Genomic DNA, 27,778 nt, shown 5'->3' with positions numbered 1-27,778 from the left:
AGTTGGTCATGGTAAGATTTAGAGCTTTTGAACCGTTATGTCAGGAAGCATCGACTTACCCACGAAAAATAGAATATCGTTGTAAACAAGACCGCAAGGAGTAGCATTGGCAAACATGTGCAATGGATTCTCGAACAGCCCTTATATTGCATTTATTTTGAAATTTTGTGAAGGAAGTATCCGAAGATGTTGTCCCATATAGACCATCTTGGTACTTGATATACATATGTACGTCCGGAAGTAATTTTAGGATGTTCAAAGTTTCGGTGAAATCGGATATTGAAATTTTGTATGGGAGGTAACGGAAGGAGTGATCCGATATTATCCATATTCGAACTTAATCTATGTCTCAAAGAAATCGATTTGGACCTCCGACAAAGGTAGACTTGTGAGAAAAAAGGAGTGGACTGATATGACTTAAAGTTTGGTTGATCCGTTCGAGAGTTATCATGCGCTCGAGCCAGACAGACGAAATAATTGGGCTAAATCGACACTAAATTATTTGAAGCGTATTTTGTCGAAACATATGAGAAGTTAAAGGCCATTATTTCGATGAGGTACATTTTTATCGTTAGCCTAAAGCCCGAAATTACAGCAGATTTTAATACCATTTAACCAATGTTTGATCATTAATTTTGTTTGCGGTTGTTTTCAGCTACAGCTTTGTTAATGATAGGAAAAAATGCAGGTGGGTATGCTACTTATAACAGATATTAGCACTTTATGACCCACAACAATAAATTTTTCTCCATAAAATAAATAATAAAAAATTAAGGTAGAAAACAATTTTCTTATTGGTTTTAGAGATATGCTCCACGGAAAACACCTGATATATCGTACATTTTGTCCAGTAAACATGTCATTTCATGCACTTCTAATCCGCACAATACTAAACACGTAATTTTTTGAATACAGAATGAGTTTAAAACCTCAAGACCTTTATATTTATTATAGAATTCCTCGACCCTTTATTATTTGATATTGAAATTACATGAGAAAAAGAAGTAATACAGATTTCACTGGAAGTTTTCTCAAAAAGAGTATTCAAACAAAAAAAAAATTAAATATTTCTTATACAACTTGTTCATAAAGTAAATTTTTAGTACACGACATTCAGAACAATCTAAGTTTTCGATTGAAAATTCCAAAAGTAAAAAATTATTTTAGTGAAAAAACGTAATAATTTCTTAAAGTAGCTCAAAAAATGTTAGCCGACCAAACCATTTCGGGGGCGGCACGGTATTGTATTATGGTATTGTATTACTTTTTCCCATTTTGTGTTAAAAACAAAAATTGCGATGATTGAATCTAGCTCCTTTGTTTTTCTGCTAGATAGTTTTGGCCGAAACTATCACCATATTTGGATACGTTGATTTTGATTTTCTGATTGAGTTTTTCAATTTTTTTTTTTTAATTTTTCCATTACCGACATTTGTATAGGAAAACAACTTATGCAGGAAGGCTGGGTTATTCGTCATTTTCTCACCATGTAAAAACTGATTTATGTCTTAGTAGTCCAGAATTATTGCTGTGGCGGAATATAATATGGAGAGTCTCAATAACATAATAATCTGCAAAAAACTATGTTAAACGGCAAAAAAAAACTGAATTCAGAACGCTTTTTGATGATTGTCCATATTTAACTGACGATTTTCGTAAAAAACGATTCCATATTTAGCATATATTTTGCATGTTTTGATATGACCCCAAATAACGCCTAGATCCAAAATTCCAATCGGATAAGAAATAAGAAACATGCTAAAATCCGATGTCTAATTATAACTTAGTTTTGGCCAAAAAGTTTGACCCATACTTATAAGGGCAGAACCTGGTTATGAAAGTAGACCGTCTGAGCTTTAAATCAATTCCAAACGTGTTGGTGATGATGGTCAAAAATCAGAGTTATTGGAATAGGCGGTAAACTATCCCAATTTTAATATTTTTATTTTAATGACAAATATTCTTCCATTTGGTGTATTCGAAAAATGTAATCAAGAAGACCAGCAAAGCTCTAAATCGGTATCAAGTAGATTGTCGACAATTATTAATTAGACGTTGCTCATTACCGGATCTATAATATAATTGCATTACACTTGATGAAGTCGGAGATAAACATTGATTGTGTCGATGTTATTGACCAGTTCTTCGAGTTTTTTGTATGGTATAGGTTTGATGTACATTTATGAATATACCTTGATTTCGAGAGTGCTATCATCTGGTATAAGAGGGTGGTTTTTATACCCTACACCACTATGTGCGGAGGGTATTATAAGTTGGTTTTGGCCAAAAAGTTCGTAACGTAGGACGTCTAACAACGGAGATATAACAATAGTCGCTAATGCAACCCAATTTTTCATCTTTGCGATTTTAATTAATGACACAGCTTTGGTTGGAGACCTTCCAAAAGCAAATCCTGTCGATGAAAGTAGAAAATCCCACCTTTATAATGATAAATATAATAAAATATAATGAGTTATCGCAATAGTCGTTAATGCATCCCATTTTCCCAGTTTGCACCTTTTGATCGGATTTTGGTGGTTACACGCAGAGAAAAAATATTTTTTTAACTGGTGGTAGGCAACATTTTATTTTGCCTGCACCAAATAATTTTTGTGGCACTTATTATTTTAAAGGCTATAATGTATATTGCCGATTTTGATTCTGTTCACCATATAAAACAACAAATAATAAAATCTCGATATATGGTAATATTTTCATAATTACCTGATAATCAATCCAACCACAATCTGCTTAACTTTTTTAGTTTGACATATGAATTGTCAAAAACTAGGAAAGTTGCCCGATGCACGCACAACAGCTGTTCACTGCCAAAAGCAAATGTTCTCTCATTAGTGCTCGGTTCCAGTCCTGCAAGAATCGCTTGCTTGTTGGCTTTTGCTGGGAAGGTGTCTGTTTACTTTTTAAAATTTTCTAGCAAAAGAGAATAAAAACTCCTTACTCTCTGCAAAAGTTCTTGCTGGGAAAGTAACCAGACACACCTATTGTCCGGTAAGAGTAAGGAGTTTTTATTCTCTTTTGCAAGAAAACTGTAAAAAGTAAACAGACACCTTCCCAGCAAAAATAAAAAATAAAATGACCAAAAAAAAGGTATTTTTCCACTTTAAAACTTTGTTCTCAAAAAAAAAAAAAAAACTATACAATTAGGCCCGCTATTTCCACAATAAAATACTTTTCAATTTGCACAAACAGAAATCACCGAATAATTCAAAACAGATGATTCATTGTTTTCAGGAAGGAGAATAGTTGCAAGTGGTTGCAAGTATAAATTTGTCTAGGTACCAGGTAGATGCATCAGCCAACAATAACAACAACAACAAAAAGTTCAGTACTGTGAAATGTCAAAAATAACACCATTATAGGTCCACTTTTTTACTATCCCAGCAAAATGTTCGATGCCAAAGATGACATTCAATCATGGGTGCAAGTGATCTAGCATGTCATCTTTTTAGCATCTTCATCGATGAATTTTATATGAGCGTGGACCCCAAAAGATGACGTTCTTTTCTGGATCCTAAGCATGTCATTTTAACCAATGCGTTGACATGTCATTTCCACCAATGCTTTGGCATGTCATTTCCACCAATGATTTGACATGTCATTTTCACCAATGCTTTGACACGTCATTTTCACCGATGCTTTGACATGTCATTTTAACCAATGCTTTGGCATGTCATTTTCACCAATCCCTTGGCATGAAATTTTCATGTCTTGTTTGGAAAATGGAAATGCTGTATTGAAATATGGTTTTCATGAAACACAAAACTCTTTATTAATTCAAACGAATTCATGAAATAGCTACAATTAATTTATCAGTTTAGTTTTTCAAAAGTTTACATCCAAAATTGCAATGTAATCACCACCGCTGCAACGCAAAAGATTACTTCCTCCGTTCTCCGCAACTGATATTCTTTCATCTTACAAAAGGTTTTTTCAATTATATTCCCATCACCAGTTCAGATTTCAACATGGACTCCAAATGCACTCCTTTAAGTATTTTTGTTTCGTAAATTACTTTTATTTTATAATTTTGTTATTTTATAACAACATTTTGGTAATTTATACTCTTTTGTTTACAACCGGCTTGCTTTAGGGATCTCTAAGAACAAAATGTAACGAACGGGGAGGAGAGACTTTTTATGGAAAATACCATTTATGCTTATGTCATGTTCATACCAGCATTTGAATCACGTCGTTCGTTCTCATAATTACGTACACGAATTAACCCGTTCATACGATATGGTACACAATTCATAGCAACATGATTCATATTTTTATGGTTTTTGTTTACTGATTTTAAAGAAAGTTTCAACCAAAATACGATTAAAATTATTTTATATGAACTGAAAAAATATTTATCTTTCATTCAGATATCTATTTAATATTAAATTCTATTATTTTCATTCATGTTTTCCATTTTTCTCACAATTTTGGTGTTTTCAGTATATTTTCAAAATTTTCTATTTCAATAATTAACGAGAGAGAGACCTGCCAACATATCTTTTTGGTATACAGACATTCAGGCAGGCATTTGATTTTTGTTTCTAAATTTGTACGCGAATTTGAAACGATGGACAAGAAATGCAACTGCAATGGAAGAGAAAACAAAATTTGCTATGATTTGATATTATACTAGTCGTTAAACTGTTTACTTTTCATTCATATTTTGCAGTTTTTCTAAAAAGTTTTCGATTTTTAATACATTTTTAATTTTTTATTTTTCCTGTCATAATTAATTTATTTCGATAAATTCTCTCATTTGTTAGAGATGGGACATATTTTATCGTCGTTCTGAGAGTAATTTAAATTGAACAAAGTACAAAAATCGTTGTTCGTTCTCAAAATTTTGTATGGGAAATGAAGTAATTGTATCGTAATTTGGGGTCGAACAACGAATAGAGAGCGAATTACCGCTAGTCTGAACATGGCATTAATTAATTTATTTTTAATTGTTTCTTTCCAAAAGTAGTTTTTTCTTTATTTTCAGATTCTTGTTCCTTTTCGTTTCGGACTTTTTTTTCAAATTCCAAGAAGCGAGATTTGATTGATTTCATTCTATGTCAGATTTAGAACAGACAAGGGGCTTTTAAAATAGCAATGTGTGCAGTCCGATTCTATTTTTAGCTCGATGGTTGGGACTTCATATAATACCAATTGTTTAGAAGTTTTAGTTGTTTGATATGCAGGAAATGTAAGACAACATCACGACGACAGTTCTGACAACTTTGGTCTGTTCCAGAAACTGCAAGAATCTACTTATTTTTACTACGATAACAATTTTTCCTTTATGTTATCGGAAAAAATAGTAAAAATTAGTAGATTTTTGAAGTACTGGAACATACCAAAATGAAAATAAACAGGTGTGTAAATAAAAACACAAACATCATCTCTATTGGATCGAGGGAATGGGTACAAATGCTGATGAAAAGATCGGATCTTTCACGACTTCCTTTGCATTGGTTCAAATCCTAATGAAAAGATCGGATCTTTCACGACTTCCTTTGAACCAATGCAAAAGATGACATGAAATCACGTCATCGCAAAGAACACCTTCCGTCAAATTTTGCTGGGATGTATTCAAACGACTTTCAACGGCAGTTGATTCATAGTAGGATACACATGTACGCTGATGATGTCCAAATTTATCAAAGTAGTGCAATAAATAATATAAGTGACTGCATTAATAAAATTAATAGCGACCTCGGCCGAGTTTCTAAGTGGGCAAATTCTAATGGTTTTTTTGCCTAATCCCCATAAGTCGAAATATCTACTAATTCATAAAAATAAAAGATTCTCGATAGAAAACATGGGGATCCTAATTAATCAGGAAAAATTAAAATTAGCCTCCAGTGCAAAAAATCTAGGAGTAGTGTTTGATTCAACACTTAGCTGGTCAGAACATATAAATCAAGTTGTTGGTCAAACATATACAAAATTACGCACCCTATGGTTAACACACTCACTTATACCACCACTGCTTGCAAAAACTTATTTGATACCTAGCTTAATATATGGATGCGAAATTTTCGCAAACTGTGGATCACTGGCCCGTCGAAAGTTAAACGTGGCATTCAACAATATTATTCGTTATGTTTATGGCCTGAGAAGAACTCAGCATGTGTCTCGTTACACTATTTACCTGTATGATATTAGTTTTGATTCTCTCGTTAACGTTAAAGCCTTGGTATTCTTGCACAAAATCATATATACAGGCATGTCACAGAAACCAATTCCGATCGAAAGTGGCATTGATTCCGTATTTAGCTTCTTCAGAAACCGAAAAACGAATTTTTTTTTCGGAATGAAACCACTTTTGGTTTCTCAAGTGGAATTGTACTTTTTTGGAAACATGTCACTTTAAAACACTCCAAAAACACTTAACAATAATAAAAATATTGTTTTATTAACAAAATCACATTTAATTTTATATTTGTTTATCATTTTATTTTAAAAAATCGCACATTTCCATTCTCAATCAACAAAACCAATTATTAACAACGTATTGCCAAATAATTTTTTCGTTGTAAATTTGTAAGAACTAAACAATATGGCATTACGAATGTAAAAGAGAGAAGAAACAAAAGAAGAACTCAAACGAGGTATTATTCACTGTTATGGTTATTACTTTGTGTCTCGATTACAGTAACAATAGAAAAATTGAAATTCCAATAATAATTAACTTTATTTTTCTTTCAACAGAATATTTTCACAATTCCCACTTCTACACTGTTTTCTAATCATATGTTTTTGTTTTGTTTCTATTATTTCTTCTAATGTTGCCATATTTATGCTAAATAATACGATTTCCGAAATTTATCAAATCGATCGGAATCTGAAGAAGCTAAAACAAAAACGATCGAAATGAAATTACGGAATTGAAACCATTCCGATCGGAATCTGTGACGTGCCTGATAAACATAAGCCAACATATTTATTTCATAAACTAAAGTTTGCAAGATCAAATAGAGGAAAGAAAATTATCCCCTACGGAGACGGAGTTTGGTATCGGAATATCATTTTTTTTGTCGGTAAAACACGCCTTTGGAATACCCTCCCACATGAAATACAAGGCAACAGCAACATATTTTCCTTTCAGAAGAAGCTCCTACAGCATTTCCGCAATTTATAGTGGTCATTAATTGCAAAGGAAAATTATTTGTTACGAATGAAAACATTTAAGTAAGTTTCGGTCGCGGATTTTGTGTTTTAAATGTGATTTGGTACTCAACGTATTTGGGTAATACGGACGCTCAGAGAGCGTTGTTTTGGTAGGTTGGTGAAATATTTTTGTACGTCCCGTCGTTATTTAGGTTTAGCAGTTACATATATTTAAAACGAAAAATCCGTTCTGGGAATTACGAATGTATTTCTTTCGATTTTTTAAGTATATAACATGCTATAAAAGTCAAAAATTGTCGTTGTATATCATTTTTCATCACACAAAAAATTTAACTTACGACTACGCCTACGACAACGTCTACGTCACTTCAACGTCTACGACTACGCCAACCGTAATAAGGGTGATTGTAAAATCTTTTAATAGGCAATTAATCACAAAGGTACAGGATAATTCCAATAAAAATATTGATTATTAGAGGCAAACACAACATGGTTTCTGCTGTTACCACGACATTTTAATATATTTCAAAAATTGTATTATTAGAATATCAGAGGTTACCATCAATAATATATATTTTTCTTTCAAAATATGGTGGCCACCAAATATGGCCTCCGCGGTGCAATGGTATGCACACCCGCCTTGCACGCTGAAGGTCGTGGGTTGGATTCCCCAGTCAGGCAACATCAAATTTTCAGTAATGTTTGCCGACATTTCCTGAGTATTTCAGCCATGTAAAACTTCTCTACAAGTGGTGTCGTAAGGCACGCCGTTCGGACTCGGCGATAAACAGTAGGTCCCATATCATTGAGCTAATATGAATCGGGGTGCACTCATTGATATGAGAGAAGTCTCCATTGTCCCGTCTGGGATGTTTGTGGAACAATTATATATGTAATTCGGATCCCAGAGGGATTAGACGGCATAAAAATTCTAGGTTTTATTTTTATGCCGTCTAATCCGCTTGGAATTTAGGATTACTTGTGGAGGCACGGTTGTAGCTCTCGTCCAAAAAAATAATAATTGTGAACACATAAAATCCAAACTTCATCTCCAAGGTCAAAATCGTCAAGGTCAAATTTCCATTATATTTTTTCTCGGATTTTAGTCTGCAGATATCAAACCGATCAAAATTGAAGCAAACCACTAACTAGTAAGTTAGATCTCAATAAATAACTTTCTAGAACATACTCAGCTAAACAAATGCGATTGTTATCCTCTTTTCTCCGTTCAAAATTCAAGAATACAATCAACCACAATAATTTAGCAATAATATCAGCAAACAACTTTTTGAACATACAAAATGTCAATGAATGGTTTTTAAATGCGAAAATAACCAAAAACTTTTGAAAATATTAGAATTTTATACTTTTCTCTCCTTTTCTGGCATAGTAAAATTTTTAAAATGTTATGTCAGGACCGTTCATAGGCATTTCGTATGTTCCAGAAAGTTGTTTGCTGATATACTTGCTACATTATTGTGCTTGATTGCTTTCTTGAATTTTGAACGGTTGAGTATCTAAGGAGCGAAAACCAAGAAAAGAGGATAAAGTTGTTTATTAAGATCTAACGAACATTTTTCTATTCGGTTGTTTGCTTCAATTTTGATCGGTTTGATATCTACAAACTAAAATCCCAGAAAAAAACCATAATGGAAATTGGACCTTGACGATTTTGACCTTGAAGATGAGGTCGAATGGATCTTATGTGTTCACAATTATTATTCTTTAGGACGAGAGCTAAAACGTTGCCTCCACGAGTAATCCCAAATTCCAAGCAGTTTAGAAGATATGTACCTGACAAAATGATCCCTTTTGACATCAAAGCCTCGGTTCTCTGTGGGCCCATAACCGCGAAAGTTGAAGTGATAGGCAAAAACGCCGGGACACGTGTCTTCTTATTTTTGGTCTTCTATCGCGCTGTGGTGTCAGAATGTGGTTAATAAACCATGACTCAAAAAATTACACACAGTGATATCAAACCGATTAAAATTGAAACAAATAACCAACTAGAAAAATGTAACTTAGATGTAAATAAACAACTTTCTAGAACATACGAACTATGCAGAAACGGTTCTTAATGGCCAAAATAGCAAAACAAATGTGATTTGTATCCTCTTTTCTCGGTTTCCGCTAAATAGATACTTAAGCGTTCAAGAAAACAACCAACCACAATCATGTATCAGAGATATCATCAAACAGCTTTCTGGAACATACGAAATGTGAACGGTTCTTAAATGTGAAAATAGCCAAAAAAATTTTGAAAATGTTCGTTTTTTATACTTTTTTCTCCGATTCTGGTCCACAGATACCGAACCGCCCACAAATTTAGGAAAATTTCAATAAACAACTTTTTACAACATATGACGATTCTTTTCTAAATTCTAATTTATTTTTAATGTTTCCCCCTGCTCAGATCTGAAAATAACAAACTGTACAAAAATCTAGGAAATTTGAAAGGACCTGGAGCCTATTTCTCACATCCGTTATCGAGCCTTATACGATCGAAATTATATAAACAAATTATCGATACATACGTTTGTCGAACGGTGAAAACAAATGGTAAACACAAAAAAGTACAAACAAACTAGTTGTTGTTCGGCAAATTGTATAAAATAATAGAAAATCGTGAAAAATTAAAAGTAATAGTGACCCAAAATAAATTTCACGATGTACAAATATAAAAATTTAATTATGGCATTGGAAAATATATTTTTAATTTTTAAGAAGCAGCCCCTTTTTGTCTATTTTTCTTGTTCATTTTATTGGAAAAATTCATTAGTATGTTATTTCGTTTAGCTTTATTGCAAAATCTTCCATTGCAGTTCATTTTATGACACAAATATAATCATTTCGACACCAAATGTGTGGCGGGCAAAAACTCGCAGGATTCCACTCGAAAGTGTATTCGATATCGGATGCCGTAATCCAAATATTGAAAATATCGATCGAAATAACTCGATCACGTATGCGAGAATTAGGACCCTGAACAGGAAAGAATGGTCTACAATAATCGAATTGAGCTTGAATAATCGTTTCTAGAACCATTATATGTTATAGAAAATTGTTTATTGAAATCTAAGGTACATTTTTGTATTTGGCAGTATCCTTAATGTTTAAGCGGTTCAGTATCTGTGACCAGAATCGGAGAAAAAAGTATAAAAATCGAATATTTCCAAAAGTTTTTGGCTATTTTCACATTTAAGAACCGTTCATAGACATTTCGTATGTTCCAGAAAGTTGTTTGCTGATATCTTTGCTAAATTATTGTGGTTGATTTTTGTCTTGAATTTTGAACGGTTTAGTATCTATTTAGAGGAAGCCGAGAAAAGAGTAAAAAACTGCATTTGTTTTGCTATTTTGGCCATTAAGAACTGTTTGTACAGAGTTCGTATGTTCTACAAAAATTTTTATTGAGATTTAAGTTACACTTCTATACGAGCCCTAACCACTATTAATTCGTACACAGAGCATATTTCAACAATGTGTTATTAAAGTATGTATATTAGGGCGACCCGTAAAAAACAAAATACTTATTTTGGAGCTCCTACCACCTAAATTTGTTTCGATTTGATCCAAAATCCTTATATGTGAAATTTTACGGGAATTGGTTAACGTTAACCCGTATCTACCGAGCGAACTTTGTTTCCATAGAAATTTGTATGGGGTCAAAGGTGCATTTTCACGAAAATTATCTAAAGGCCGTAATTATGGTATAATCGATGAAAAAACTTTAGCAGTTCATTATTGTGGCTAAAAAATGATCTCTACAAAAATTTATGACGATCGGTTAACGATAACCCGTGCTCTCTGGCCGCTCTTTATTTTTCATAGAACTTTGTATTGGGACCAAAAACGAATTTTCCGAAATCGCTCTACAGGCCACAATTATTTTTCAATCGATGGAAAAAAGTTTACCAGTTCATTATTGTGGCTGAAAAATTAATCCCACTAAAATTTATGAAAATCTATTCTCTTTAGACATATATTTGATGTTAATTAAGTTTCATGTTAAACAGTAAAAAAATATCTGATGTACGAATTAATAGTGGTTAGGGCTCGTAGTTGGTTGTTAGCTTGAATTTTGATTGGTTTGATATTTGTAGACTAAAATCCGAGAAAAAATTATACAGGAAATTTGACGATTTTGGCCTTGAAGATGAGGTTGAATGGATTATGTGTTCACAATTATTATTCTTTAAGACTAGAGCTTCAACTTTTCTTCTACGATTAAACCCAAATTCTTAGCGGTTTAGAAGATATGTGCCTGATAAAATGATCCATTTTGACATCAAGGCCTCTAGTTTTTGGTGGCCCATAACCGCGAATGTTGAAGTGATAGGGAAAACGTTGGGACACGTGTCTTCCTCTGTTCGGTATTCTATCACGCTGCGACCTCAGAATATGGTTAATAAACCATTACTCAAAAAAATACACACAGTGTACATCCAGTTTTCCCATTTCTTTGAATTCACGCAACAGGTCGCAATTTTGTGGGATTGGGGGTTGTTAGGGGTCCCAGAGAGGAAGAAGGCTACTGATTTTGGTGATGTTCGGGTAATATTCAGGAGTCAGAATTGTCAAAAAAACACATACGTATATGGCATAAAATTCAACGTTTTATTCTTGTGCTAATATCTCCGCTTCTAATAGGCGTATTCCAAAAATAAAGCCCGTCAATGGAAAAAGAAAAGAACGCCTAGTGCACTATGGGACCAAAGGCAGGGTTGTGAGGCTAAAATCACAGGGGTAAGCTTCGAAATTTCGTACATATGTTGATAATGGCTTAGAACCAAATATTCAAAATTTGGTCCATATCCATATCATACCTAAATGAACAGACTGACGTACGGACAGACGGATCGACGAACATGGCTAAATCGAGTTGGAATTTTACGCTGATTAAGAAAATCTGCATAGTAGTGGGTCTAAAATTTTTACATATTTATATCTTTCACCATATATTGTAAAAAATTTCATATTAATTGTTCATTTATGGCAACAAATTATGTAAAAACTATACGGTTTTTTGTTCACAACTCTTGTTGTTGGTCATCAAAACAATATTCCGTCGAAATATACAAAGTTTATTTGCTATTTATAACAAATACGGACTAAAATAAGAATTACCTACAACTTTGAGGTGACAATAAATGTATTGCATAGGGAAAAGCAGTACTATAAAACTAACCATTTTTGAACATTTTTGTATGTAGTCATTATGCATTTTTATGACTTTTGCGGCTAATAATGGACTAACAGTATTGAATGTGATGAAGTTCAATGATAATAAAAACCGCCGTGGAGGATCTTCCGACAGGTAAAAAACGTATAAGACCATATGAAAATAAACAATGACGAATCGGCCGCAGACAAGTAAGCAAAGAATGAATATTTGACTCAATATGTATTGTCGGATAATGGACCAATGCAAAACAGTCCGATGTTGGCTTTGAAAACATCGAAATACCTCTGGACACTATAGGGGAAAAAAGACCCTCAGTATATTATTTTAAAAGATCTACAACAGAGCTCTATTTCCATTCTCAATATTATTGGAATCACTTCATATTTACTAAATGGATAGATATTATACTCTGCTTAGGTGTAACGCCAAAAACAGCTGATCTTCATACCAGTTATCAAAATGCGTTATTGTGAATAAAATCACATACAAAATGTAAACAAGCAATTAACAGTAATGCATTATTGTGAGCAAATTTGACGTTTGCCATGATTTGATGTAACACCTTGTTATTCCACCATGCGTTACACCTTATTTTCCACCATGGTGTTGTCAGATGACTTCCAGCAACAATTGGTACAATTGTTACAAATTTTAGGGTAACCAGACAAACCTATAGGATGGCGTACATTCCACTTTTCCATTTTTTTATTTAAATTGACTGACAAATATTCCAGCTTTCTTTCTGTTTGTGCACTTCAACAGAAGTGACATTCTGAGTTATAAACTGATGCGTTACCAAAAGTGGTGAAATAATAGAAATATAGAAAAAACGCCCAGATTTTCCAATTTGTGGAATTTTATTTCCAATGCGGATATCTCTGTTTCTGTTGGACATATTATAAAAGGAGAGCTTGATATTGAATTTAGACAATCTGAGCTTGAAATTAATGCCAAATATTTTGGCATTTACCAGAATGTCAGAGTTATTGCAAAACGCACAGCGCGTGATGAATACCCCTGCTTCTTTTATTGTTTTTGGAAAGCATTCAATCAGTATCAAGAACATTGTCGACAGTAGCCAAATATAAAATTATTAGTTATTTTGGTCACTAAGTCACTCCATATAAAAGCCGGGATGGTGAAAAATTTAGTATCTATAGATACCTAGGTATACCTACAAGAAATATCTACTAGTGAAAAGCCTGTGCACTGGGGTAGTGGTTAAAGGTATCACAAAGTCGGTCCCGTCCCGAATATAGCCTCTACTCACTTGTTTTAAAATCCATTTGCAACTCCAATAAAATATTTACCAAAATTCGAAATATACGAGTCGAATCGTTTTCCATCACATACCTGATTATTTAAGAAAACAGGAAGTATATATACAGCCATTGATTTTGTAAAACCTGCTTTATGTAGGGCTTCACAAAATCTTGGACACGGTCGGAACGAAAAATTTCCGTTCTACACTTTTTCAAATAGCAATAAAATGTACACTTCTATATATGTACAGTTAGCCAACTAAATGATTGTAAAAAAATACTTCAAAGGCTTAAAAAAATTATACCACCAGCGAAATGATCGGGGGGGACCGGGCCCACCTCAAAATAGTACTTTTTTGGTACATTTTACTTGCAAAAGTTCAAAAATTCATGTCACCATTTTAAAACATTTGAACATTTCAAATTTTTCGAAACTCAACATTTTTGCCATTTTTACGTTTCTTAAGGAGAAAAAAGGCTTAGTAACATGACTAATTTTGGAGAGAAAAAAAAAATTATTTTAAAATGAGAAAAAAAAATTGTTGTATTATAAGCGAGTTTCTGAAACAAATGACTATTATTAGGTCTGTCTGGTTACTTTCCCAGCAAGAATTGTTCAGCAAGAACTTTCTCAGAGAGTAAGGAGTTTTTATTATCTTTTGCAAGAAAATTGTAAAAAGTAAACAGACACTTTCCCAGCAAAAACCAGCAAGCAATCATCTGACTTGCCAAAACAGAACAATTTGTCCGCCAATAAAGGAAAATAAAATAAAAAAGAAAATGACCGAAAAAAGGAATTTTTCCACATTGCAACTTTGTTGTCCGAAAAAAAACAATGCAATTAGGGTTGATATTTCCACAAAAAAATTGTTTTTAATTTTCACAAACATAAATCACCGAATAATTAAAAACAGCTGATTGATTGTTTTCAGGAAGAAGGAGAGTTACAAGTGCTTGCTAGAAGAAATTTGTCCAGCAAGAATTTGCATACTCTTAGCATAGACTAATAAAAGATTAGACAGAGAAAATGTAGTGTGCTTGCTTTTTTGGGGGGTCGCCCAAACGGAAACTACGCAGAACACTCAACTGCATTTTGTTTTGGGGTAAATTGCAAGATTTTGTTGAATTTGTTTATATGAGGATGTAGATCTGGTCAAAGACTACCAAATGTTGTCTTTTACCAGCATAAATAGTTTAAAAATGTATAGTTATTGCCATTTTAAAAATTGAGTGCTTATCTAACTTACTCAATTCACACGCAGTGAGAGAATTTAGGTGAGAGGATTTCTTTGTCTATGCTTTTATTAATCTAAATCCAGGTCAGGCAATGTGCGCTTACTGAGAGCAAGTGAGCGAAAACTGCAATGTAAAATGCATTGAAATGTATGCTCACTTGCTCTCAGCAAGCGCACATTGCCTATCCATGGTCTAAATCCAGGATAGGCAATGTGCGCTTGCTGAGAGCAAGTGAGCATACATTTCAATGCATTTTACATTGCAGTTTTCGCTCACTTGCTCTCAGTAAGCGCACATTGCCTGACCTGGATTTAGATTAATAAAAGCATAGACAAAGAAATCCTCTCACCTAAATTCTCTCACTGAGTGTGAATTGAGTAAGTTAGATAAGCACTCAATTTTTAAAATGGCAATAACTATACATTTTTAAACTATTTATGCTGGTAAACAAAAATTATATTTTTTAATTTTGAATTAAGTCAAGTTGATAAACATTAGAGTTGTGAAATTCTTATTTTTCGGAATTAAAATTATTATGTGCGTGTGTATGTGTTATTGTATCCGCCCAGCAAACCAAAATCGGAAGAAACATCAGAGTTCGGTCCGAAAGTCGGATGAAACGTCCGAGTTCGGATCCGAATTCGGTCCGAACTCTGTCCGAAAGTTATATGGCGTGGTTGACGTGTTCTCTGACCGAAATTCGGATGAAAATCGGATGTTTTACCCGACTTTCGGACCGAATTCGGTCCGAACTCTGATGAACTGTCGTATGAATTTCTGATTTATTTACCGACTATCGGACAGATATCGGTCCGAATTCGGAAGTAAAATCTTATGAAATTCGAAAGTGTTTGTCGACTTTCGGACCGAATTTGGTCCGAAGTCAGATGAACTATCGTATGAACTTCTGATTTATTTACCAACATTCGATCAGAACTTGTTTTTATTATTTAAAAATGTTGAAAATACACATTTAATTCATGAAATATCCAAATCCTATAAAAGTTTATCTACTATAAACATATTAAAGATTTTAATATCATCTTATGCTGTGTTAAACTTGGTGGAAAAACAAACTGTGGAGAACAACAAATTCGTCAACACGATCTGTGAAATATGAAAAATAATTGTAATTAATATATGAAAAAATACATGTCTTCACATGCAAAAAAATTTTGATACACATAAAAGTGTTCAGAAACTTAAATTTGGCCATATACAAATATAAAACATATGACTTTCCACGAAATAGTATTGAAGTTTGACGAAGAAAATCTTTACTTTCATTACCTTAATAAAAATAATGCAACCGATCACTATGAATAACATTTAAACACTATTATGCATCAACACGCATAACAAAAATTAACCAAATTTGTTCTCCGATACAGAAATTAAAACCCGAGCACTCAATTTTTCGTTCGTACTGCATCAACATCGACACATCAACAATTACACTTTTCTCTCTGCTTATTTACACTTAATTTTGCCAAAGCAGCACAAGAGAAAATAGAAAAATTCCCTTCAGAGAGGGAGAGAGAGGACGGGAAAAGTTCGTCAGACTAGTCGGACAGATTTCGGACCGAAGTCGGTCAGACGCATCGGAAAAAACTTCCGACTTTGAGCAGACGCGTCGGACGTCCGACATTGTGTTTGCTGGGCGTGTGTATGTGCGATTGTGTGCGTTAGCAAATGACGCAAAAAAAAACAGATGTAAGTACACTTCATTTAAATGATCATTTGTTTCTAAGATTGCATAAAACGAAATCATTTAATGTGCATATGTAAATTGGACTTAACTTAATTTGAAAGATTTAGTAAATAAATCTCCTAAGCTTCGTTTTCATTCTTATAACGATTACTCTATTTTGCAAGGGTTTTAGTTATAATATTGGTAAAAACGAAAATATTTAATATAGATGTATGGATTTCCTTAAAGTTTTAGTTACTTTCCAACCATGCGAATGAATCGCCACTAGTGTTAAGATAAAGCTAAGGATCTGTAGATTTCAAAACTGTTTGGAATTTTTGCGGACATTTGCGGTTTTAGCAGATATGACCAAAATTGTAGTCCGGATTAATGTGCTGAATTGATATTTTTTGGAATATTTTTAAGTAATGTTATTATCCTTTCAATATATTGTTTTTGTGCTATTAGTGGTTTCTTTTATCATGGTAACTTGGACCCGCACTGAAAATTCGTGAAAGAAAAATAAAAGAAAATTTTTCCCGCTCTGAGAACCAAAAATACGTTATTACAGGTAATTCTGCAGAAAAGGTGACTAAATCTTGTAAATTACAGAAAAATGGACGGTAACACTATGTGGAGGCTTCTGAACTCTGAGTTCATTATTAATACCCATTGTATGTCTGTTCCAGAACCTGCAAGAAGCTACTAATTTTTCAGAAAAAATAGTAAAAATTAGTAGATTCTTGGAGTTCTGGAACAGACCATGTATTTGAATATTTGGTTAACATCTGCCGATATAAATCGAAGTATTATTATTAATTATTAATTATTATTAATACCCACTGTATGTCTGTTTCAGAACCTGCAAGAAGCTACTAATTTTTCAGAAAAAATAGTAAAAATTAGTAGATTCTTGGAGTTCTGGAACAGACCATGTATTTGAATATTTGGTTAACATCTGCCGATATAAATCGAAGTATAAATCATATAAGATGTATGTCAAATCATGGACCAATACTGAAAGTTTTCTCGGGGAGGCTTACTATGCAATAAGAAGTACTGGTACAGGATTACAGCAAATTCGATTGAACAATGTGTTGGTAACAGTAAAATACTTCAATTCAGGATGATTCGTTACATGGGAACCACGCGAAAACTCAGACCTAGGACTACAATATTTTTGTTAGTGGTTTTAGGCCACTAAGACCCGTTGATATACACTAGCGGTCATCTGAATATGTTTGATTTTTATGCTTTTTATATATTAAGATATCTTCTGATGTGTTCGTATTACAGATCCATACTATTTAGTTTTTGAGAATAAAGTTTATTTTAACCCAGGGATGCACAAAGAGAATCGGACACATTTCCTCTTAAATATTTCACACTGCATTTTTATTGGCTTTTCTTAAATTTTTTATATTTTAAAACTTTATTTGTATTCTAAAATAGCATAATTTGCATATTGTTTAAAAAATATATAAAACAATGCGTATATTTTTAATTGTACTTGTGTCAATTATGGCTGCGATTAAGAGTAATCGACTCTAGCGTACCGTTTTGTGCATATATGTTTTAACCTCACAGACGACAGTTTCTGCATTTACGAAACAGCTGCTTCCTGGTAAACAACTGTTTTGTTGTTGTTTGCAATGCAAATTGTGTCTCAGAGCATGAATATGATCTCTCTCCTACATGAATATGGGCTCTCTTTTACAGCATTGCCATATTGAAATACCTAAATTCAGTATAAATTCCCTTTGATTTCGAGCATTAAGAATGTGGATAATGCACGAATTAATGCAAATTAACGCTGCCGTCTGTCTAGGGTAATAGACTAATAAAAATATAGACAAAGAAATCCTCTCACCTAAATTCTCTCACTGAGTTTGAATTGAGTCAGTTGGATATGCACTCAATTTTTAAAATGGCAATAACTATAAATTTTTAAACTATTTATTGTGGTAGAAGACAATATGTGGGTAATATTGACCGCATCTACATCCTCATATAAAAATATTCAACAAAGTATTGCAATTTACCCCCATAGGGCGAAACCTATACACTGAAAGAAAAATGCTTCGTTGTATCAATGAACGGGTTTCATTGATTATTTGTCATTGATGCTATGAAATGTTACATTAATAAAATGAAATGTTTCTTTCACGCTATGAAAATTTACGTTAACTAAAATTTAATGATTTTTGGTTTCATTGAATAAGTGAAACGGATTTCATTGATGTGATGAAATTTTTTATTTCTTTAAATTTAGAAAAAATATGTGAGTATTGGAACTATGCTAAATAGTATGTGCTTTAAAAAACTGGTACGCAAACATCTTTTAAGAAATTGGTGGAAAATTTGCTGTTTTTGGTTGGCTCCAAAAATTAATGATATAGTTTCATTAAATAAACGAAACAGTTTCATTGAATAAATGAAACAGCTTCATGGAATAAATGAAACAGTTTCATTAAATAAACGAAACATTTCTGAAGTCCCCAATACTATTTTGCGGAATGAAAAAAGGTCTGTTATAATTAAATCTTATCTATCTATATTATCACCCATATACTATTATTTTTCTTATAATTATTTTTTCTTTATTAAACAAATGTCACTAGGAGCGTAACTGTTCTAGAATTCGTTACTGTCAGCGATTGGCTTTGATATACGTACATATTCATGCTCATTAAAACAGGTTAGTCTCATTTTTCTACTCGTGTGTCAAGACTTATTCTCTCTGCATGTTATTCTCAGTTGTTTTGCTTTTATTTATTTCTTTGTTGTTATGGAACAAATTCCAGGTATTTGGTGTGAATGTGCGTGTGTGCGTTTAAAAAGCAGAAAACAAAATCAGACAAAGCAACCCTTCTTTCTCTCTGTCAAAACAATAAGCGATTGTTTAAGTTGATCAGCAAATTTTCAACAACATTGTTTTAGTTGACTTTATAACGCCGCCAAGTGCGGATAAATAAACACTTTACGATTCGTGTTTTTAACTTAGAAAAGTAAGTGTGCAAATATTGGGCAAACTATTTCTGTTAAGTTTTATGTATTCATTTGTTTAGTTAAGTGAATTTTCATTTATTTGGGTTTTTCTTTGTAATAGATATAAGCAATAGAAAATCTAAAAAAGAGTGAAATGACGGAGAAAATGCCATCAACTTCGATGAAAGTAGGTATGAAGTCTTTAATGTGAAAAGAAAATACAAATATTAAACTAAAACTCTTTCATGTAGTTATTATGTGTACAGTTGTTTTATGTGAATTTTGTATGCTGTATCCCAACATCATGGGCGTACACAGGGGATGACTGAGCGGCAAAATATGAAGGTAAGTTATTGTGTAGAAAACTAGTTATTTAGTAACAAATTGTTTATTCTTTCAATTTTACTTACAGATGACAACGACCAACGGTATCATTAATGTATTTAGTTAATACCTAAGGAATTAAAAATTACGTATTGTAACCATGGGCAAATCTAATTGCAATAAAATGAATTAAACATATTTAAAGTTGACTTAATTTTTATGTATTACGTGAGTATGAAATGACTTCATAACATAAATGAAATCTTACGTTACATCAATGAAATGTATCATTGATTTTGAACCAACGTAAGGCTTCATTGCATTAATAAAAGTATTTCATTACACTAATGAACATATTTAATTGTATTAATGAAAGTATTTCATTGTATTAATGAAAGTATTTCATTATATTAATGAAAGTATGTCATTGCATTAATGAAAAATGTTCATTGTATTAATGAAGAAGTTTCATTGCTTTATTGAAGAGGTTTCATTGCATTAATGAAGAGGTTTCATTGCATTAATGAAGAGGTTTCATTGCATTAATGAAGATGTTTCATTGCATCAATGAAGAAGTTTCATTGCATTAATGAAGAGGTTTCATTGCATTAATGAAGAGGTTTCATTGCATCAATGAAGAAGTTTCATTGCTTTTATGAAGATGTTTCATTGCATCAATGAAGAAGTTTCATTGCATTATTGACGAGATTTCATTGCATAAATGAAGAAGTTTCATTGCATTAATGGACAAATTCGTTAATTTTACTTCAATGAAACTAAATGAAACTTTTTTCGTTTATTCAATGAAGCTCTACGTTGGCTCAAAATCAATGACAAATTTCATTGATGGAACGTAAGATTTCGTTTATATTATGAAGCGTTTACTTTCAGTGTAGCTCTGCGTGTTGCGTGTGCGTTCAAAAATACAAAAACAAAATACATGTATTTGTTGTTGTTTTCAATTTGAAATACATGTATTTTATTTGAAACTTCAAAATTTGCTTCCATAAAATACTGCTTTTCATCCTAAACGTGATTTATATTTACATTTTGATTCAAATTTGTTCTATTTTAGAGGATTTTCAAAATGTACTTATGTTTTTCCTGAAAAAAAAAATTGGAACGACCCATGGCACAATTACCCAGGTAGTGGCATCGTAAAATTTTGAATATGTTATGTCAAAACTTTCTTTATGTTGTTGGGGAAATTACAAGAAAAATATTGTTTTTATAAAGGGATTTGACTTTTCATATTCGATCAGCTGGTGTGATACCACTACCTGGTAGTTCTGCCATGGAAGGAGCCTATTGTTCAATATTTTCTTTGACAATTGATTTTCAATAACAACATGTTGTTTTTGTAAATTTGTTAGCTGTTGTAATTCACGCATATACCTTCAGTCAGTCAGGCAGGTATTTGATTTTAGATTTGTACGCGGATATGAAACAATCGACAAGAAATGTAACTGCAATGAAAGAGAAGACATAATTTACTATGCTTTGAATGTATACTAATCGTTCCACCATTTACTTTTCATTCATGTTTGCAGGTTTTTCTAAAAATGTTGGTGTTTTTCATAAATTTTTAAATTTTGTCTGCCATAAATTATTTATTTCGATAACCACTCTCATTTGTTAAGCGGGGTACACACGATCAGTTTTGACTGTCGATTTTTCGGAAATATCGATAAATGTCAAACTGTCCAGCAACCATAAAATATTTTCTGGTTGCCTGATGACTGACAAAAATAAACGGCCACACTGGCATGCAACTGATTATTTGAGCAAAACTGATCGTGTGTACCCCACTTTAGAGATGTGACAAATTGTATAATCGTTGGGAATCCCAACTTTGGATCATTGACTAATGAATGTATAGACAGAGAAACTGTAATGTGTTTGTTTTTGTAGGGGTCGCCCTTACACTCAATATGCTGCATGTTCACTCAATTCCGTTTTGTATTGGGATAAATTGCAAATTTTTTTTAGAATTTTTTATAAGAGGTTGTAGACCGGGCAAGATTATCCACATATTGTCTTTCACCATCGTAAATAGTTCAAAAATGTATAGTTATTGCCATTTGAAAATTGAATACCTCGTAAACTGCCTCAATTCTCATTGAGTGAGAGAATTTTACTGAGAGGATTTCTTGTCCATTACATACATTAGTCTATGGTTGGGATAGTAATTTAAATCAGCAATCGGCACACAACAACAACGATTTGAGCAAACACTGTTGTTAGTGCATCGGAGGTCCTCAAAATATTTTTATACCCTCCACCATAGTATGGAGGGTATATTAAGTTTGTCATTCTGTTTGTAACACATCGAACTAATCATTTGCGACCCTATAAAGTATATATATTCTTGATCATGATAAAATTCTAAGACGATCTAGCCATGTCCGTCTGTCCGTCTGTTGTAATCACTCTAGCGTCCGCAATAATTGAGATAGAGTGCTGAAATTTTGCACCCGAGGGTCTTTTTTCCATAGGCAGGTCAAGTTCGAAGATGGGCTATATCGGTCCACTTTTTGGTATAGCCCCCATATAACGGTACCTACGGATTTGAGGTATTTTGACGTTCTTCGCCACATTTGCAGACCGAATTAGCTATAATTTGGGACTTAGGGTTCCTAGTGATCAACAAACTTATATCCCAAAGGATATGGGCATAGGTCCATGTTTTGGTATAGTCCCCATATAACGGTACCTCCCGATTTTCGGTATTTTGAGAATTTTAGCCACAATTTTTAACCGAACTATCTGCAATTTGCCATTAGAGGTTCTCAGTGGTCATGAAATATCTCCACCAAGCATCGTCAACATAGGTCCATGTTTTGGTATAGCTCCCATATAACGGTACCTCCCGATTTTCGGTATTTTGAGAATTTTAGCCACAATTTGTAACCGAAATATCTGCAATTTGACATTTGAGGTTCTCAGTGGTCATGAAATATCTCCACCAAACATCGTCAACATAGGTCCATGTTTTGGTATAGCCCCCATATAACGGTACCTCCCGATTTTCGGTATTTTGAGAATTTTAGCTAAAATTTTTAACAGAACTAGCTGTAATTTGCCATTAGAGGTTCTCAGTGGTCATGAAATATCTCCACCAAGCATAGTCAACATAGGTCCATGTTTTGGTATAGCTCCCATATAACGGTACCTCCCGATTTTCGGTATTTTTAGAATTTTAGCCACAATTTGTAACCGAAATATCTGCAATTTGACATTTGAGGTTCTCAGTGGTCATGAAATATCTCCACCAAACATCGTCAACATAGGTCCATGTTTTGGTATAGCCCCCATATAACGGTATCTCCCGATTTTCGGTATTTTGAGCATTTTAGCTGCAATTTTTAACCGAACTAGCTGTAATGATCGGTATTTTGAGAATTTTAGCTAAAATTTTGTCTATTCAAAAATAATCGTCAATATAGGTCCATGTTTTGGTATATCCCCCCATATAACTGTACCTTCCGATTTTCGGGAATTTTCAGTGGTCACTAAAATTCGTCAACATGGGTCCAGTTTTGAGGGTCTACATTGTTTTGATCAAACTACCCTCAATTTGACTCTTGAAGTTCCCTGCAGATATAAAACTTTTCCGCCAAAAAATTTAGAGATAGGTTGACTCTTTGATATAGCCCCGTAGGTGGTACCTTTCACCTAGTTGAACACATTTTTTTTAGATTAGATCAGATAACAAAATGCAACAAAATGGAGGTGAAAGCCTGGGGCACGGAAAATTCCTCTTGGGGAAGAAAGGCCTTGGTGAGTATATTATGAACCCCGGAGGACAGATCCGCCGTGAGTCGAACTTCCGCCTTATGGCGTGATGAAATTTTTGTTAGAGACCTTGTAGGCCATCAGGAATTAGCGTTATATCTTTGTTTACTGTTGCTTAAGTGCTCTACAAAAACAACAAATAAAGATATAATGCTAATTCATGATGGCTTACAGGGTCTCTTGCAAAAACTTCATCACGCCATAACGCGGAAGTTCGAATCACGGCGCATCTGTGCTTTGGGGTTTTTAATATACACACACCAAGGGCTTTCATCTCCAAAAGGAATTATCTCTGTCCCAACATTTGTGTTCACAGTGTAATTTAAGCAATAGCGGGAGGCAGTAGGAGTCTAACCATTATCGAAAAGTTGTTCCACCTAAAATTGTAAAAGGACCCTAATTATTCCATTTTAATTAAGACTATTTTGTGGTGGAGGGTATAAAAAGTTCGGCTCGGCCGAACTTAACGACTTTTTACTTGTTTGAATTAGTCTCTCTGAGCGAGCCTTTCCTTTGCTAAAGCACGACAGATGAGAATAAAGAGAACATATGTTGTTGTTGCAGTCACGTTAACGTATATGGGTGATCTTGGCTGTAGTGCAGGGGTGAGCACGCCTGTGTGCTAGCACATAGGCAAATTGTGAAAACGTACTCTTAGTTTTTTGTGCGAACCATAAACAATTAAATGTTTATGCAATTTTTTATTTATATTTTTTAATAATTTGCATTGTGGACGATTTTCGACAACATTAATGTTTAAAAAATGTTGAAATAAATAATGAAACATCAAGAAAAATTAAATATGAATTCTCCCTTAAATTTGCCTCTCCCTCGATTTTGCTCAGCTCTGCTGTAGTGCATGGTTTTCCAATTAGTGAGTGGAGAGAGAAGCTCTCTTTGCTTGCTCGCGAGTAAAGGGCTGCGGAATGTTGATTTAAATCAATGGTAAGCAAAATAGGAAAAGAGAAAATTTAAGAGAGAATTAATATTTAATTTTTCTTGTTGTTTCATTACATATTTTTAAGCATTTTTAAGCATTAATGTTGTCTAAAATCGTTGGACAAATGAATTATAAAAGAATAATTACAAAAAATACTTAAACGCCCAAGAGTTGTAGAATTAATGAAATTAAGAGTATTTTAGAGCATCCACCAGTGTATGGCCGTGCACACCATTGATTTAAATCAATGATGAACGCGAAGAGAGCATTTGTATGGTGAATCTTACTAAAACGTAAAGGCGAGTGCTCATCTTGTTCATCTATGATTTAAATTGAACAATGTACAAAAATCGTTCTTCGCTCTCAGAATTTTGTATGGAAAATGAAGTTATTTATAATTTTATAATTTGGGCTCGAACAACGAATAGGTATATGGCTTATTACCGTCAGTATGAACAAGGCATTATAATCCTTAATTGATACATAACCTCATGAAAATTTCCGATTTTATTGTACCTTCATTCATATTTAGCGCAGTCAAAAATAGCCAATATTTCCATAGAGCTGAATTTTGATGGAGATGTAGGGTTTGTCATACAACTAATGTACTCGAAGTCTCCAACGATCCCATGTGTGCAATAATATGATCTGTTCCAGTACTGCAAGAATCTACTATTTTTTTACTACGATAACATTTTTTTCCTTTATGTTATCGGAGAAAATAGTAAAAATTAGTAGATTCTTGCAGTTCTGGAACAGACCAATAGTTATTCGTTTTTTCGTTTACTCGCTTTTGTTTTTCAGTCCTTCTCCACAAGGGTAAGCCTTACCTAAAAAAAGTAGCTAAAGCAGACCTTAAATGACCTACAAAAATAAGAATGCCATTTATTGCAACCAAAAAAACAAGTAGACATTGTTTTCGATTGTTGTTCATGTTCTCATTTCTAAAATTTTATTACATTCGTTCGTACAAGTATTTGCTCTTGTAGGTACTTTTTAATTAAACATTATTTATAAAGAAATGCACCATTTGCAAACATTTAGTGGTCTAACTGCATATGTAGCTATGTATGTATTTGGAGTGATATGTGCATACATATTTGTATAGAGTTGTGAAATAACAAATCAAAGTGATGCATTCAAACACTGGGGTAACCGCAGATGCAAGGTTGAATCACAGTTACGGCCGAATAAACTACAGATACAATTCCAAGTGTTCAATGCCGACGAAACCAAAATAGTTGTAGACCTTTTGGTGATGGATCATATGTACACGCCGCTGGTTCAGCATTCAACCAATTGATACGAATTAATAAATCGGTTATTACATTTTTATTCTCAGTCTAAAAATCGCTGTTCATTAGTAAAGTGGTTAAAGTGGTTGGTGGTTACTGTTTAATCCGTTTAACGAGTGTTCGGTTTTTTGTGCAACCTTAAAAGTACTATTTAAAACAGTTGGGAATCATTAAGGACTTCATGACCTTATTACGTTGATGTTGGCATACACTTTCCAGCTACGGAAACATCTGCCCGATAAATGCACTTAATATGGTTGGGATTTTTTAGATCAGCAGTTACCCAAATCTTTTGCAGATTTAAATATAATAAACCGTCTACTGGCCTACTAAGTCCCAACATATTGAGTGTACATCACAATGTAGAAACATCGATCCTTGTGAACATAGCACGTGCATTCATATATAAATAAGCGCGTTTCTGCGCTATATTGGAATTTTCATGTGGCATTGGTGTTCCGCTAATTCATTAATGCCCTTTAAAATTTCAAATAAAAGCATAATTCATACACACCTCAATTACTTCGTTCTCCCACTGATCGGTTCTTTTCTGCACCGAAAATCCTTTACTTTTCATTGCGGTGTCATTCCTCATCTTACCGCACATCCCAAAACGACACTGTATGGTATTATTTGATTTTTATATGTTCCACAAAGTACTTTTAGTTCCACTTATTTTCGGATTGATTGCTAACAGTGTGTACGGTGTGATAATAAAATTAATATAAGAAAAAACATAAAAACAAAGACAACATAATAAAGTATTGCCACATTTGTGAAAATTTTGTTTTGCTTGGTTTATCACAACAAAATGCCGTTATATGAAAGAGGAATCCTAAAATATTGTTGAATTGCGCTCCACTTTCGAGATACAGTGAATCCTAATTAAAAGTAATCCGATGTCACACACGCCCAAATCTGTAAATCTTTCAAAATCGTCTTGATTTTTAAAACAATATAGGGTAAAAACCAAATTTCCTTTAAAATTCCATTTGAAAAAAATTATTTTTGTTTTGCGAGCACATCTTCGATAAGGCTAAGGAAAAAATTCCGGTTTCAAATCTGCTCGCGTTCACAAAATTGCCCGATGCGCTCAAAAGTTATAGCGGTTTTTATTCTCTTATAAAGAAAAAATATTTTAAAATTTCTTATTTGTTGTATTGAGAAAATGGTTGCATATATCAGTAACAGCATTTCTAAAATTTGTTTTTGGAAAATCAAAAAAATTAAAAAAAAAAAATCTGGGAGCAAATCTAAATTATACCACCTCCAAGTCCGTATAAACTTACAAAAATAAAAAATTAAAAATATCTAGACAATGCACTATGGGTTCAAGCAGGATTTTTTTTGGCCAAAACTATTTTTTGAAGTTTTAAATTTTTAATTTGTTTTTGCGCAGAATAATAAAAAATTCTTCAAGTCAACCAAAAATAATTAGTTGTTGTTTTGTTGTTTTTTCCTGGTCAAAATTCTGTAACTTTTGAACGGATAGAGATATATTCATAATTCTTTTTTTGTTAGACAGATAACACAATCAGCTTTCAGATGAATTATAAGCGGTTAAGTTCGTTCCGGTAGTTGCAGAGAAATTCAAGGTCAAAGTTAAACTTTTGAGTTTTTTAACTATTTTTCATCAAAATATGAGTGTTTTTGTGGTTTTTATATCTTCCTATGTATTAAAGATGGTCAAACACCAACAAATAAACAAAATAACTACCAAAAAAACTAAAAAGAAAAATTCGAAAAAATATCGAAAAAATTTTTTTCAAAAATTTGTAAAAAAAAAAATACAAAAAAAAATTAAATTTTTTCAAAAATTAAAAAAATTCTCCTTGGGCTTCAATAAAACTTATATAACTCATATAAAAACTCATATACTCAAAAAAGTTGTAATTTGTGTCAAAAAACTGTAATTCATATGGAAAC

At 33.0% G+C, this 27,778-nt stretch overlaps 1 protein-coding gene across 1 annotated transcript in view; it reads right to left on the bottom strand.

The window, feature by feature from the left end:
- The window catches only part of cort (Cdc20/fizzy protein cortex), a 139,631-nt gene extending 113,043 nt beyond the window's left edge, over positions 1 to 26,588 (bottom strand). Inside the window, exon 1 of the mRNA XM_073981857.1 lies at positions 26,367 to 26,588. Coding sequence (XP_073837958.1) covers positions 26,367 to 26,459 — 93 coding nt within the window. The 5' untranslated portion in view covers positions 26,460 to 26,588. The remainder of the gene's footprint in view (positions 1 to 26,366) is intronic.
- Between the last annotated feature and the right edge of the window lie 1,190 nt (positions 26,589 to 27,778).

The sequence above is a fragment of the Musca autumnalis genome, unplaced genomic scaffold, assembly GCF_047663935.1.
Source record: "Musca autumnalis isolate F117 unplaced genomic scaffold, ASM4766393v1 scaffold_4, whole genome shotgun sequence".
Taxonomy (NCBI): Eukaryota; Metazoa; Arthropoda; class Insecta; order Diptera; family Muscidae; genus Musca; species Musca autumnalis.
The sequence above is the reverse complement of the archived record's forward strand: the minus strand, read 5'-3'. Positions and strand labels throughout refer to the sequence as shown.